General features: G+C 39.7%; 1 protein-coding gene across 13 annotated transcripts in view; it reads right to left on the bottom strand.

Annotated features, from left to right (window-relative positions):
- Positions 1–13,277, bottom strand: part of PTPRK (protein tyrosine phosphatase receptor type K) — a 416,154-nt gene that overhangs the window by 323,803 nt on the left and 79,074 nt on the right. For all 13 annotated transcript variants that reach the window (XM_086743669.1, XM_086743658.1, XM_086743668.1 and 10 more), the window contains exon 2: positions 5,729–5,851. In XM_086743669.1, coding sequence (XP_086599795.1) covers positions 5,729–5,851 — 123 coding nt within the window. The remainder of the gene's footprint in view (positions 1–5,728; positions 5,852–13,277) is intronic.

The raw sequence follows: 13,277 nt of genomic DNA on the forward strand, positions 1-13,277 counted from the left end.
ACCTTTACACTGGCAGTGTGAGCCATACAGCAAAGAGTCAGTTCTCAGCTGCTCAGTGCACTGGTAAACTTTGTTCGTCTGTCTGTTAAGAGACTCAGAAAGAGTTCTGTTTGAACTTCACTCTTCCATAATGCAAAACATTAAGTTGAAGCATCTGTGTGGAGCAGTGTCTCTGCAGAAGAGCTCAGTAATCCTGGATGTGGTGAGGGTTCTGCTGCTTGACTTTCCAAACTCTCAAGAAACATCCAGCTTTCACCAGATACTGCTTCCTAAGTTAACTTTTATCTGACTGTGCCCATACACATTCATGTAATTTAAATTTATTCATGGGCTGGTGATTTCATTTCTACAGGAGAAAAATTCAGTTTTAAGTGAAGTAAAAGGCCAAAGGTCTCATCTATATGACCTCTGCATTACAACTTTCCTTCCTGAGCCACATTCATATGAAATCTATATTAAAACACAGATTTCATGACCTTCTGGCTCCCCTCTCTCATTTACACACTTCATAACCACTTACGTTGGTCCTGCGCTGAAACACATTTTGGGTCACACAGGTGACACAAAAGCCATTTCCCTCTGCACAAGGCAGAACTTAAACAGCGCACAAGTGACCTTCCAGATCACAACAAATACTCAACATTATTTGTTCAGGAAAATTAAAGTTGCACGCAAATCTAAGGGTATCATTTTCATATTTCTTTCAGGTGCCTCAGAGGTTTATACAACCCCTGTCCCCACCCAGACCACCAGTTCCCATGGCCCTCATCAGCTGCACCAGCAACTGATGGTTGATTTTTACAGCTGCACAATGAAGCACATCAAGGAACTGACCCATACTGCATACTTTTCCCCCCTAACTGCCCCAAGTTATTATTTTTAATCCACACCAGTTCCCTGACCTGACTTACTGCACAACCACAGGTACATCAGAACAACTAGGAGGAGGCAGCAACATGGGAATGCCTCTGGGAATGACGGGACACGGGAATAAGCAGCCGGCAACATTCTACCCAAGAGTCATACAAGAGAAATTACTGTGAAAGTGCAGCCTAAGATTACTTGTCAATAAGCTTTCTTCCACATCCATTGCCTTTCATCATATATGTTCTCCATTCTGAAATAACTGCAACACCAGGGACCCCAAAATGTCAGTCTAAACAAGAATATGCAATGTTTTACTGTTCAGGACTGTTTTGTTTCTTTTCCCTTTTTTCAAAGAGCAGTGAATTTAGTTTTTCTCTTTAAAACTGGGCAACATGTAAGGTCATACATAATTTCCACAAAGTAAAAAATTAATTTCTGCAATACTCTTCACTGTAAAAGATAAACTTTGCATTTGCAAAACATACTCTAATACTAAGAAACACCTTTAGTTATTTAATCTATTCTGCTTTAGTCACGCTAGACAAGAAGTGCAACTAAAGACTCTCCTCACTAATGTTAATTTATTTTCCTCAGATTTCTAGAAAACCAATTAAAAAAAAAATTAGCACACACCCAATCTGGGCACGTTATCCGTCTGAGAGGATCGGGAACAGACGTCCATCTCAGCACATCTCTATTGTCCACTATAATTTAGACATTCTTCAAATTGCATTTGTATCCGGGAGGGTAATAGCCCTTACATTAAAAAAGCCCTTCATTAAGTGGCTCCCCATCATGCAGCCCATTACAGGCTCTCATGCCCTGACCCTGCATAGCCTCAGAATAATGCTGCTTTTAACAGGGAAACCAAACAGGGTAAATAAACTATCTTCTCTCTACGTAAGGGTAAAAATATCAGTAAATGTATTATTAATATGGATAAAACCACCCCTTCACACATCCCCAGTGATGTAAGAAAGCACTATAATTTAAGTCTTCTGCAAAAACAAAGTTATCCACACATAATGAATAGTCCTCTAACACAACTGAAAAAAATCCATAGCCATAAAGGAACTTCACCTTAATAGCATTCTCTAATTTCTATCTTGTATAGTATAATATATAAAAATCATACACCTGAAAACATAATGCGTGGTCTAAAGGGCTTGCTTCAACATACAGAAGATGTCTTTCCTCAGAGGTACAGAGACCAACAGGTAAATACTTTGACTTCATTTTTATCATCGTATGCACAAAAATATAAAACTTTGTCACCAACCTCACCTCACACAGAACACAAATCCACAGCTGTGGAATCATTTCTACATAAGGAACAGCTCAGTACTCTTGGATCATTCAACCTAGAATGATGGCAGGAGATGGGTGCACGTTTTATTTGAAAAGCATTTAAAAATCTGAATGGGTTGGAGAAAGTGATTAGGAAGCACCTTTGCTTATTTCCTGTTACAGTACAAGAGGCCAACAGGTATCAAACAGAAATCTATGTGCAAGTTCAACACGAGTAAAAAGAGCTGCATCTTCCCATTATTTGTACTAAATGCTGGCACTCTGTTATAGGACACAGCGGATACTACAAGTCGTGAAGGAGGTCACAGACACTAAGACAAAAGTGACAGGGCTAAAACATGAATTCATTCAGAACATCACAAATAAAGATTGTTTCTAGTTGAGGAAATTCCTAAATGCCTAATAGCTGAAAATTGGGAGAGCGTTCAGAGGCTGATCAACGCTCATTTGTTCCACCACCGTGTTCTTCCCTTCGCAATTGCTAATGGCTGCTCTCAAAACCAGCAGACCTTTAGCATGATCTAGCACAGTCACTTTTATATGCTCTTAGAAACCTAATGTTGGACATAAGGTGTTTTCCAAAGTTTTAATAAGTAATCACATAAGCTGCAGTTCAAACAACTTACAAGTTGGTATTTAAAGCTGTACACAAGCAGCTACTCTAAGTGTTCACTTTATTCCAAAATTAATCATGATGCACTGCATTTATTTTTCCCATAACAGAATCTAAGTGGCTTTTGTCTTTACTCATAATTTGAGAAATACAATGCAGGTGAGTATAAAAAAAAACTCTGAAGCTGCATTAATTACTCAGAGATAATTACACTTGCCTTACCAATAGTGTTTGCTATTGCTATACCTGCAAAACGCTTTCCATTAGGACAAGTTTTCACATTTTCACAGCACTCTGAAGCATGTACCATTAAGGCTGAAATTTCCCTTCTCCAATGCACAACATGGAGTTAAATACCTCCCTTGAATCAAAAGTAAAACATGAACTCAACTGTCAAATTTTTCCCTTTTCTTATTTTTTACATGTCTCTATCACTCTTTTTTTTAATGAGACTTTTTGAAACTGAGACTTTTTGAAGACTAAAAATTGACATTTGAAAATTGAGTATAATCCTTTATGACTACAATGGTTCTGGGTGAATGTTAGAGTCCTGAAAGCCACATACTCAGCATAAGGGTATTATCTTTTTAACATACTGGTAAAAGTGCTCCTTCTGGGACAAAGCTGTACTGGCATACATATTTCCCCTACTAAGGCCAAGGCCAGGACATGGTATTGGATTCCAGAGAGATGTAAGAGACAAGGGCTCCAAACACTACAAAGGGTGTCCATGGAGAGGATGTCAACACATGCATTAAGGAGCTTTGTGCCTGAAGGATTATAGAGCCTGAGAAAAAGAGAGGGAGAGAGAACAGCCCCTACTCTGGCACTTCAGTTTCTGTGCTGCTCAGTTTTTCCGGGCACCCCTTCTCTCCTCTAATTTTCTGACTGAGCAAGATAAAGTGAGCTGACATTGGTCCCTAGGAGATCCCTGGCTTCTACAGCTTAGTAAACCCCACATTTTTCAAAGTGAAAACAGCAGTAGTTTAATTTTACCTATACCTTCATTACCACTTCTTATTCTGCTTGGATAACTTCTTCATCAGCAGTGGACTGCTTTCTAACCTACAGTTTCAACAGTAATCAGGCAGGGTCAGAAATGTTAAAAAACTACACAGCAGAAGATTGCACACAGTTATTTCCCTTCTGCTTTTGCCTGAACCTCTTGCTGCTCCACTTCCTGCAGAGCCACCAGAGGAATTTGTTTTAGAACTGTGTTACAATCTTAGATTTAAAACTGTGCTATTTCAAACCCAAAAGAGCTTAAGTATTTAGATACAGTATAAATCTTCAGAATCTAAAAAATTGTGAACTTCTTATGGGCAGCTCATCTGATGAGATTGCTCACTTTTAATCTGGATCTCAATTACTAAACATTAAACTTTTAAACAATGGTCCAAAAAGTCTAGAATTCTAACTAGAGGAAGAAAAAAATAATAATCAGAGCAGCTTCTATATCTGTTTTGGACTATCTCTGAAACATTCCTTTATTCTGCTAGGTTCTGTTGAGCAGCCACATTTTCACACATAGATGTGAAAAAAAGAACTTCCTCCAGAAGAGTCCACCTGCCACACTCAGCAGAAAAGGGCCTGTAGAACTGATCAGAAATCAGGTGCCAAAGCCAGAGAGCACTGTCATTTAACTCTGAAAACTGCCTAAGAATGACAGGTATATTATTTGTGAGAAACAAGCAGAAATAGTCTTATCATTTAGATTAATTCAAAATAAAATTCCTGAAATTGCTGTTCTTTCTACACAAGGTGAGCCTGAGGTCTGAGAATACCATATTTTTTGCTAAATGGTGCTTCCATCACAATTAAAATACTTCAACCATTTTAACAAACCATGTAGACTCTGAAAAATCCAAGTGGAAAAGCAACTAACTTCAGCCTTCCTAGGGGAGATATTGAATTTGTTAATACAAGACCATCATGAATGCTGAGGCTTCAGGGCTTAAATTTACTCTTCCATATGTAAACTTGAAATACCAAGCAGTCCATTAAATAAAGTGTGGATCTTGCTTAATTAACCTATTTTGTAAGATATGGGGCATGGTAACAGCTGCTCATATCAGTGACTCCAAAGCAGGGGGAGTCCAGCTAGACAGCAGGTAAGAAGTAAAATTACATGCACTAATCACCATTAATAATGCACAACAATATATAAAAGGCATGGGAAGGAACGGTGTAGAGGTTAGGTTACTTCTGTGTGGCAACACTTCCCACTCCTTATCCACATATACCTCACTTCACAAAACCTTTTAGATACAAATAAAATAGCCATGACCTTTTTTCCTCCTCTGCATGATTAATTACTTAATGTACTATTAATTGGAAAATGTAGTTGAATTTCAAATGCTTTCATTTTCTCAGCATATCATGCTGTCTGGGAAGTGCCGATTAAGCTGTTCATCAAAGGTGAGCAGGCAAGGTCATGTAGGCTGTACCTCTTCAGTTATTCATTACCTGTCCTAAATAGTAATTAACAGCAGCAATATTTCCATAAATCAAAGCTTTTCTGATTACCTTCAGATGATGAGCAGTTGGGGGGAGGGGAGGGAAGGAATCAGTGTATGGGTTTTTGCATGTATCCTTTTTTTCACCATTTGTTCTAATGCATACCTGAATAATTTAATCGATACATTAGCTGTCATTTAAGATGCAGAATTTCACTGCAAGTCAACAGGAATTTCACACAGAATAAAGAAAAGGTTATGGCTTCCTTTCTCCCTTCCCTATGCCCCCAAACTTTCAAGGGGGATTTCATCCAAGAAGGTTTCTCAATTACCTGTTGTATTTATTATTTTTGTTTCATTTTATTACCTCCATTATCAAGGTTAAAGTAGAGATCACAGAGTATGGCCTTGAGGCCATATTCAGTGAGGCTCTGAGTTTCTTAATAGAGAAACTTATCCCTTTGATATCTGTGGGGTTTCTCACCTTGAGGCATCTCAGGTGGCAAATAGTGAGGCTCTTGAGCACTGACATGTACCCAGTCGAAGTCATCGTACAAGTCTTGGTGGTAGTCACACGGTCCAGGACCGTCTTCGAACGTACATCCCCCTAGGGAAGAAACTTGGTATTAGTTTATTTAGAAGCAGAGCTCTTCCAAGAGTCAAGCAGAGGTGTTCCTCCTGGGCACACTACAACTATAGAGCCCACGCAGCCTGTGGCACCGTTCACAGGCTTGCCTGTGCAAAGCTAAAACCCGCAAACAGCTCATCCATCAGTGTTCCACTCTGTTTCAAAATGTCTCTGTTTCACACAACCCATTTCCTTCAACAGCACCTTCTGTCAGAGCAGGAGATCACAGGCTGAGTCACTCAGTCCAGTGTCTGCGTGACAAAAAGCTATACGTGATCTAAACCAAGGGGGGGGTGGGGGGGGGGTGGAGACGACGACTGATTAGGCTCAAAAACTAAAGGTGTAAATCAGCAACTCTGATGCACCGAAAGCATAAGTGGTTCAAATACCGACAAGGATAAATACAAAAAAAATCCAATCCACAAAAATAGTCAGACAAAATAATTAAAATCACTCAGAAATGAAATAATCTCTGCAGAATGAACTGGATAATCTGCTTTATTAAATCAATCTAGCATAACAGAATATAAATTAAAGGCACTTTTTCAGGGTCACACAAACAGCAGATATTAAAACCTTACAACAAAAGCTGTGAGGAGAAGTGACAGGGAAAAAAACAAGGGGGAGGAATATAAAAGATGGAAGGGGAAAAACCCCAAAAACTCCTGTGGAACACAGTAATGTCTGCCCTGTCTCATTCAGCAAGTTTTTTGTTACCTTCTTCACTCAAGACAGTTAAGTAGGCTGGGAAAAAGAGAGAAGAGAACACGATGATCACAGAAAGCGATTTGAGAGGTTTGAGAAAGAAGAAACAATGGAATCAAAAGAGCCTGGTCAAGGAAAAAGTAGAGCATAAAACTGTTCTGGTTTTCTTTAGTAAGGGGGGGCCTAAGGTGGTAGCTTCTGTAGGAAACTGCTAGAAGTCGCTCCCCTTTGTTCAGTGGGCTAGGCCGGGCCTAGGGCGGACCCGCTGCTGGCCAAGGCCGAGCCAATTGGTAGCAGAATGTCCCATGATAACGCTTCTGCGATAACGTATTTGAGAAGGGGAAAACAGGAAAAAAAAAAAAAAAAAAAAAAAAAGATAAGATGTGAAGCGGCTAAGCAGGGGCAGAGAGGGGAGGTGCAAGCCTTGTGGGGCTTGCAGGCCTCACCCTCTGGCCTCCCTCTGGGGAGCCAACTAGGCCCATCTCGGCCCGGCCCGGCTGCAAGAAGTGGAGAGGAGATGAGAAGTGAATAAGATGTAAAAAGGATCCTGAGAGGCGTCTGCCAGCCTGTTGTGAGGAACGGCTGCAGATGCCAAGGTCAGTGAAGAAGGAGAGGAAGGAGTAATGCGGCTCCTGGCCAAGATTCCCCTGCAGCCTGTGGTGATGACCACGGTGGAGCGGGTTGTCCCCCTGCAGCCCATGGAGGTCCACAGAGGAGCAGAGATCCACCTGCAGCCCATGAAGGACCCCATGCTGGAGCAGGTGGAGGCCTGAAGGAGGCTGCGGCCCGTGGAGGGCCCACTGGGGCAGCTGGGCAGCTGTTCTGGAGGGACTGCACCCCGTGGAAGAGATGACCCGCGCCACAGCAGTTTCATGAAGGACTGTGGCCCATGGGAGGGACCCCACAAAGGAGCAGGGGAGGAATGTGAGGAGTTCTTCGCCCAGCGATGAAGCAGTGGCATGAAACAACACGTGATGAACTGACCACAACCCCCATTCCCTCTTCCCCCCTGTGCCGCTCGGGGTGGGGGGGGGGGGGGCGGGGGAAGGTAGTAGAGATAATGTTAAGCCCGAGAAGAGGGGAGGGGTGGGGGGAGGTTATCTTGTTCCCTGTCTCATTCTCCTGCTAGTTTTAGAAATAAATGAGTATTTTTTCCCCAAGTCGAGTCTGTTTTGCCCATGACGGTAACTTTAAGGATTTCTCCCTGTCCTTATCTCAAACCTTGAGCCGTTTCTCCTTATATCATCTCCCCCTATTCTCTCGGAGGGTGAGGAGAGCAAGAGAGACTGTGTAGTCTGGTCCCGATCGGGGCTGAACTACGACAAAAACCAAGAAAATACAGATATCGCGCATCCAACTCTGCAGCATCTGTTCTCTCCATTCTTTGCAGAGAGAACCAGGAAGAACTGCAGCCTGTGCTCATTCCTGCCCTCTGTACAGGACGTACACGGCCTGGAACTAGGACAGGCCAGAGAAGGAAAGGAGGAATGGGCACATACATCACCAAACTGAGGACAAAAATATTTTTTTTACCTACTTAAATGGAGTATTCAAATGTCACATGACAGGCAGAGTTTGTAAAAATAGTGTTCACATTTGGGGAAGGGAAAGATCCTTTTACTGTATTTCACCCACACATCTAGACTGTGACCCAAACTGAGATTATGTTTCATCTTCAATTAGAGACAACTCAAAAAGTCCCACATTTCTGCAAGAGTATTTGTCATTTTCAATAAATGACAAAACTAAGTTTTAGCTAATTCTACCTCACCAAAAACCACTGCCAGGTACTCATTCCTGGGCACTCCCCAGAATGACTTGTTAACCAGTGTTTTGGCTGGCAAGGACAACATGAGGAGAGAAAGAGAACTCTATGCTGTAGCAAAATTTCTGCTAAATCCTTGTACCATAAAATCTTAAAACTTCATATTCAGCTCCACGCTAACAAAATCTTCTCAAATGTTACCCTGTGACAACATAAGCACTGCTGCAACAACAGCAACAAAGCCCCAACATTTCCTACTCTGTACTAAGTTGATTACTACATCAGTGACACTGTCAAAGAGTGCAAGGCACGAGAAGAGAAATATTTGTACATCAAAGAAACATTTATGGCTTTAAAAGTCCCAACTCCAATGCCCTATTACCACCGAGAGACTTTTCTAATTAACATCTATCATGATAAAGCCAGAAAGCTTAGAGCATAAATCTTGGGCTTTGATTTAACTTAAAATACGCTGCTATGATCACTCTACAGCAAAAATGTACATTTCCTTCAACATTTAACTGATAAATGAATAGCGGTTTTCCTTAAAGGGAAGTTATCACTGTCTGCTGTCCCAGCACCAAAATGACACATGGCTTTGAAGCACATGCCTGCGGGGCACCCATTACCCTTTTTAATGGCTTAAGTGCCCTCAGTATATAAATTTAAACTACCAATGAATCTTGCAGACTCATTTGGAAGATGAATGTCCTTAATTGCTTGTCTTTGTGCCCACTATTAATTTTAGTTATCAGGGTTCTGATTAGCAATAACAACATTAATCGACAGCAAGCAGTCCAAACCTCCTGCGTGTACACATCACAGCTGCATCCACAGAACAAGCAAGTGTCCGTTTATTGCATACATATCAACAAAGTTTATCAGGACAGATTAAGCAACCCACTACAAAATCCACTCTGTAACAACCGCTTAAACCAAAGGCTTTCTCTCATGGAGTAGTACGTTGCCTCCTCTTATCAAAACTTCAAGGCAAGTAAAGTAAAAGCCAATGATGTAGTGATTTACTCAGTATAACACGATGACACAGACTAAGAGTTTTAAACCTTACAGACTACTCCTTATGATTTAAAACATTAGTAAATTTGGCTCTCCCCTTCTCTGACAGTAACTGCCTGCGTGCTATTTCAGTAACTCAGATACTAAGAGACAAAGCTGGTGTAACACGCTGCGTGGACAGCACAAGAAGAGGAGGTGGTGAGTGGGTGAAACCTGCAGTAATATATTTTGTTCCCAGTCATTTGTTCAAAACCATACAAATTTTAAACCAATCTTTAACTATTCAAACATAAAACCACATCTGACAGAAGCACACTAAGTTAGGACTTGTTAGCACCCTGACTCAGCTACTGGGCCACTCTCTACAGCAATGTAACAGTACCGCTCAGTGAAGAAAGCGGATCAGCTTGATGAAGGTTTGGTACCTTCCAATGTGGTTCAGCAGCTGAACTCAAATACACATTCATATTTGTTGCCCAACATTTTGACAAGTCTGCTAATATCCTACAAATAACAAGTTAGAAATCTCCAATCAGCCATCTGTAACTCCTGCCAAAACTCAATTAAAAGGTACTTCGCTACCAACCAGTGTCCTGTTACGTATCACCACCACGTTCCTTTAGCTACAGCTGATGTATAATCTGCAATTTGTCTTCAATACAACCCTGCTGCTGGAATTTATGGATACCTAACACCACACACCCCATGTCATAAACAGTGCATTGTGCACCTCCGCTCAATCTCCTAGCTGGAAGCACCAACATTCAAGTGCTCTCAGATCTTGCAATACCTAAATCCATGTTTACCTTACATTTCTAATATGCTTCAGAAAAACGTGGCAGCAGCAGCAAAGCAATACACCAAACTGCTTTGACCTCAGCAGCCTTATGTGGGCTTGTGGACTGACATGCAAAGCAGGCAGTATCTCCTCCCTTCAAATGATACTGCCCTCAGAATGTGGTCCAGAAGGGCTGGACAGGGATGAGCGGCATGTTCTGCTGAGGGGCAGCACCAACCCAAGCGATGGCTTGCAGTAGCCATCAAGTAAGCCTCAACAATTAATTTAAGAAAAAACAGCTAGTCCATCGGAAACAAACACCCTATCAACAGCTGGAATTGTAAGCCAGGAAGACACAAGGAATTTTAAGTCTGGATGGTTATTTTGTCAAACTGCTAACTGTATTTTGGGTTAATCCAATCTGTTCAGTTGCTAAGGAAGTATTTGGGAAACATTTACATTCCACAGAATCAAAGCAAATCAACAGTTCACTGTCTCTATTATCTTTTCCCATAAGCTTCACTATGTTATTAACCTCAGCTTAAACACACCTAGAACTCTCACACATTCCTCTTCAACATCCTGCTAAAAGATAAGTGAACTCTCAGGATAGAAATTAGAGCTCCACTAAATAACAAGGTCATTAAGATTAACCAAAATTTAATCTGAATCTTAAAATCCCAAAGATTAACCTAAATTTAATAAAGATCATATATTTAAGGTTTATATTTCACCTATAAAAAGCTGTTTAAAGATGCTTGAATTTAAAGACAAATTACAGTTTTTTTAAATGTTAGCATGATATTTGCTTAGCAGCAACACTCAGTACTGACACTGCTGCGTGATTTTGATTTATCCTATATTCTTTTATTACAAATCCAGGAAAAAAAAAAAAAAAAAAAAAAAAAAAAAAGAAGAGCTGAATGGATTTTTCCCCACCAGGTAAAAATATAAATAACCATAAGACTAGGAGAAGTATGTGTAACTCCCACTGATAAATGGATGTCTACTACAAATTTACAGTGGCCTCCCAGCTCATCAGCTCGGGACAGAAAAGAAAACTGGTTCAGATTTTGAACCAAATATCTTTCTCTAACAACTCCAGTGCTCTCACAACACTTCCTGGAGGTCATGTCACTTTTACTATTGAGAACAGAAACAGTCGGTTGCACACCAATATTACATAAAATTTAAGAAAACCATAACATTTATTATGAATGGCATTATAGAGATGCTATACTGAAGATCTGACTTCTAGATAAGAGAAATTACTCCCACATATCACCTAAAAATTCTGTATGTCAGTTTTCATATTTCATTAGACTTTAACAACTCCAGTGCCCTTTAAAATACACTCAGAAAAGAGACAGTAAAAAAAAACAAATTCAAAATGTTCAGAAAACTGCTTAATTGCAATAAATGAAATATCTACTGATAAAACTAGCTGTTGAAGAATAATACACATTTACTGGCCATGCTTTATACTACCTTTACAAAAAAGGATGATCTCTAGCATCAGGGGTAGGAAAAGGGAATGGCTGGCATTCGCTTTTCTAAATCCAAAAAAAAGAATATATTTCTTTTATGTCACACTTTCTACAGATTTAAAAACAAAGAGAAAAATCAGTATAACAAATTATATGCAACAGGAACAAGGCACTTATTTTTAAATCTCCTATAATAACAATATCTGCTGTAACTCCCAAGTACAATCTTACCAAAATCTGGCACTAAGTTTCAGAAACTAATAAGGGAAAGCAACAAAAGAAAACTGCATCTTCTGGATTTGAGGCAAGGGTAGCAAGAAAGGAAACCGGAGTACCTGATCAGGTTTCTGAAACAAACTGATTTTCAAAATGTTCTTCATCATCTGTTTCTATAATCTACCAGCATTGCAAAGGATTTTTTTTTTCAGCCATAGAATGGCACGTATAGAAGGACAGTCAAAAGAATACAACTTTAGAGTTTATTTCTGAGATCTGTTCTTGCATCTGGCTACTTCTGGCATTATGCAAAATGCACTAGAAAGATCTTAAATTTCATGCTCCTCAATTTTGAGGAGCTGGTTATAAGCCCAGAAATTCATCCTTAAGAACAAGCAGATCACCAATACGGGAGAAAAAAAAAATTCTACCATGACGGAAGAGTTGTACTACAGGCACACAACAAGCTTTTATAATCACAACTTTTCCCTTACACAGGGCTCAGTTATCAATGGTTTCTTTGGGGCTCATACGTATGAAGGTGTCATACCAGGAATGAAATACTCTTTTCTCATCCAGCTCAAATGAGTACTTGGAACAATTGGTTCCTTTTATTCAACAGTATGCTTTTACTTTTCTCCACCACCTGCTGTAAAAGCATAATGACTAGCTGTAAACTTATCAAAGTAGATAGCTCCATGGTAAGAACCTAGTACAAAATCATGTTTATCTGAGATGTCAGGTAAGTCTTGTGAAAATTTAATTTTTCTCCTCACATTGACTGGTGAATTCAAAACTTGAAGACTATAAAAGTGCTACAGCAGGTCTCTTGTCAGTCATGTATCCAGGAAAAGGTTCTGCTTTTAAAAATTGCCCACCTACCACATTAATTTACCTGTTTCTATCACAGCATGCCTCAAAGCACAGGATGTTTTCATCTTCTAAAGGCACTACATGACTTCTGTTATGAGCATTTTAAAACACATTGGTTGCGGAGCATTCAGACACCTATTAAGAATATACTATGAATTGCTGTTAATGTAGTTTGAGAAAAAAATAATGACTTATGTTAAAATGCTTATGTTCAGTATTACCTACTGAAATGTAACTGAAATAACCTTAATTAACCTATGGCATCTAAAAAGGCAGGTGGTCAGAAGCACTACTTAATTTTTAAAAAGCAATCATGAAAACAGAAGCACTTAAGGAAAATGCCATGCTACTTAACTAAAAGGAGAAGTCATAAGAAATACTAAGAACATTTGTCTTCTTTGCAGTAGTATTTTATTTTGTAGTACTAGAATTCATTACACAAAACATGACTGATTACAGTTAAAAGTAATAAAAGCCAAGTAAACTCAATTATCTACAAATGCCTTTTCAAAATTTTCTAGCCTTGTTTCTAGCCCCTATCAGAATGTTTTAATCACTCTCTTA

This window comes from Chlamydotis macqueenii, chromosome 3, assembly GCF_036417535.1.
Source record: "Chlamydotis macqueenii isolate bChlMac1 chromosome 3, bChlMac1.mat, whole genome shotgun sequence".
In the NCBI taxonomy this organism is placed as follows: Eukaryota; Metazoa; Chordata; class Aves; order Otidiformes; family Otididae; genus Chlamydotis; species Chlamydotis macqueenii.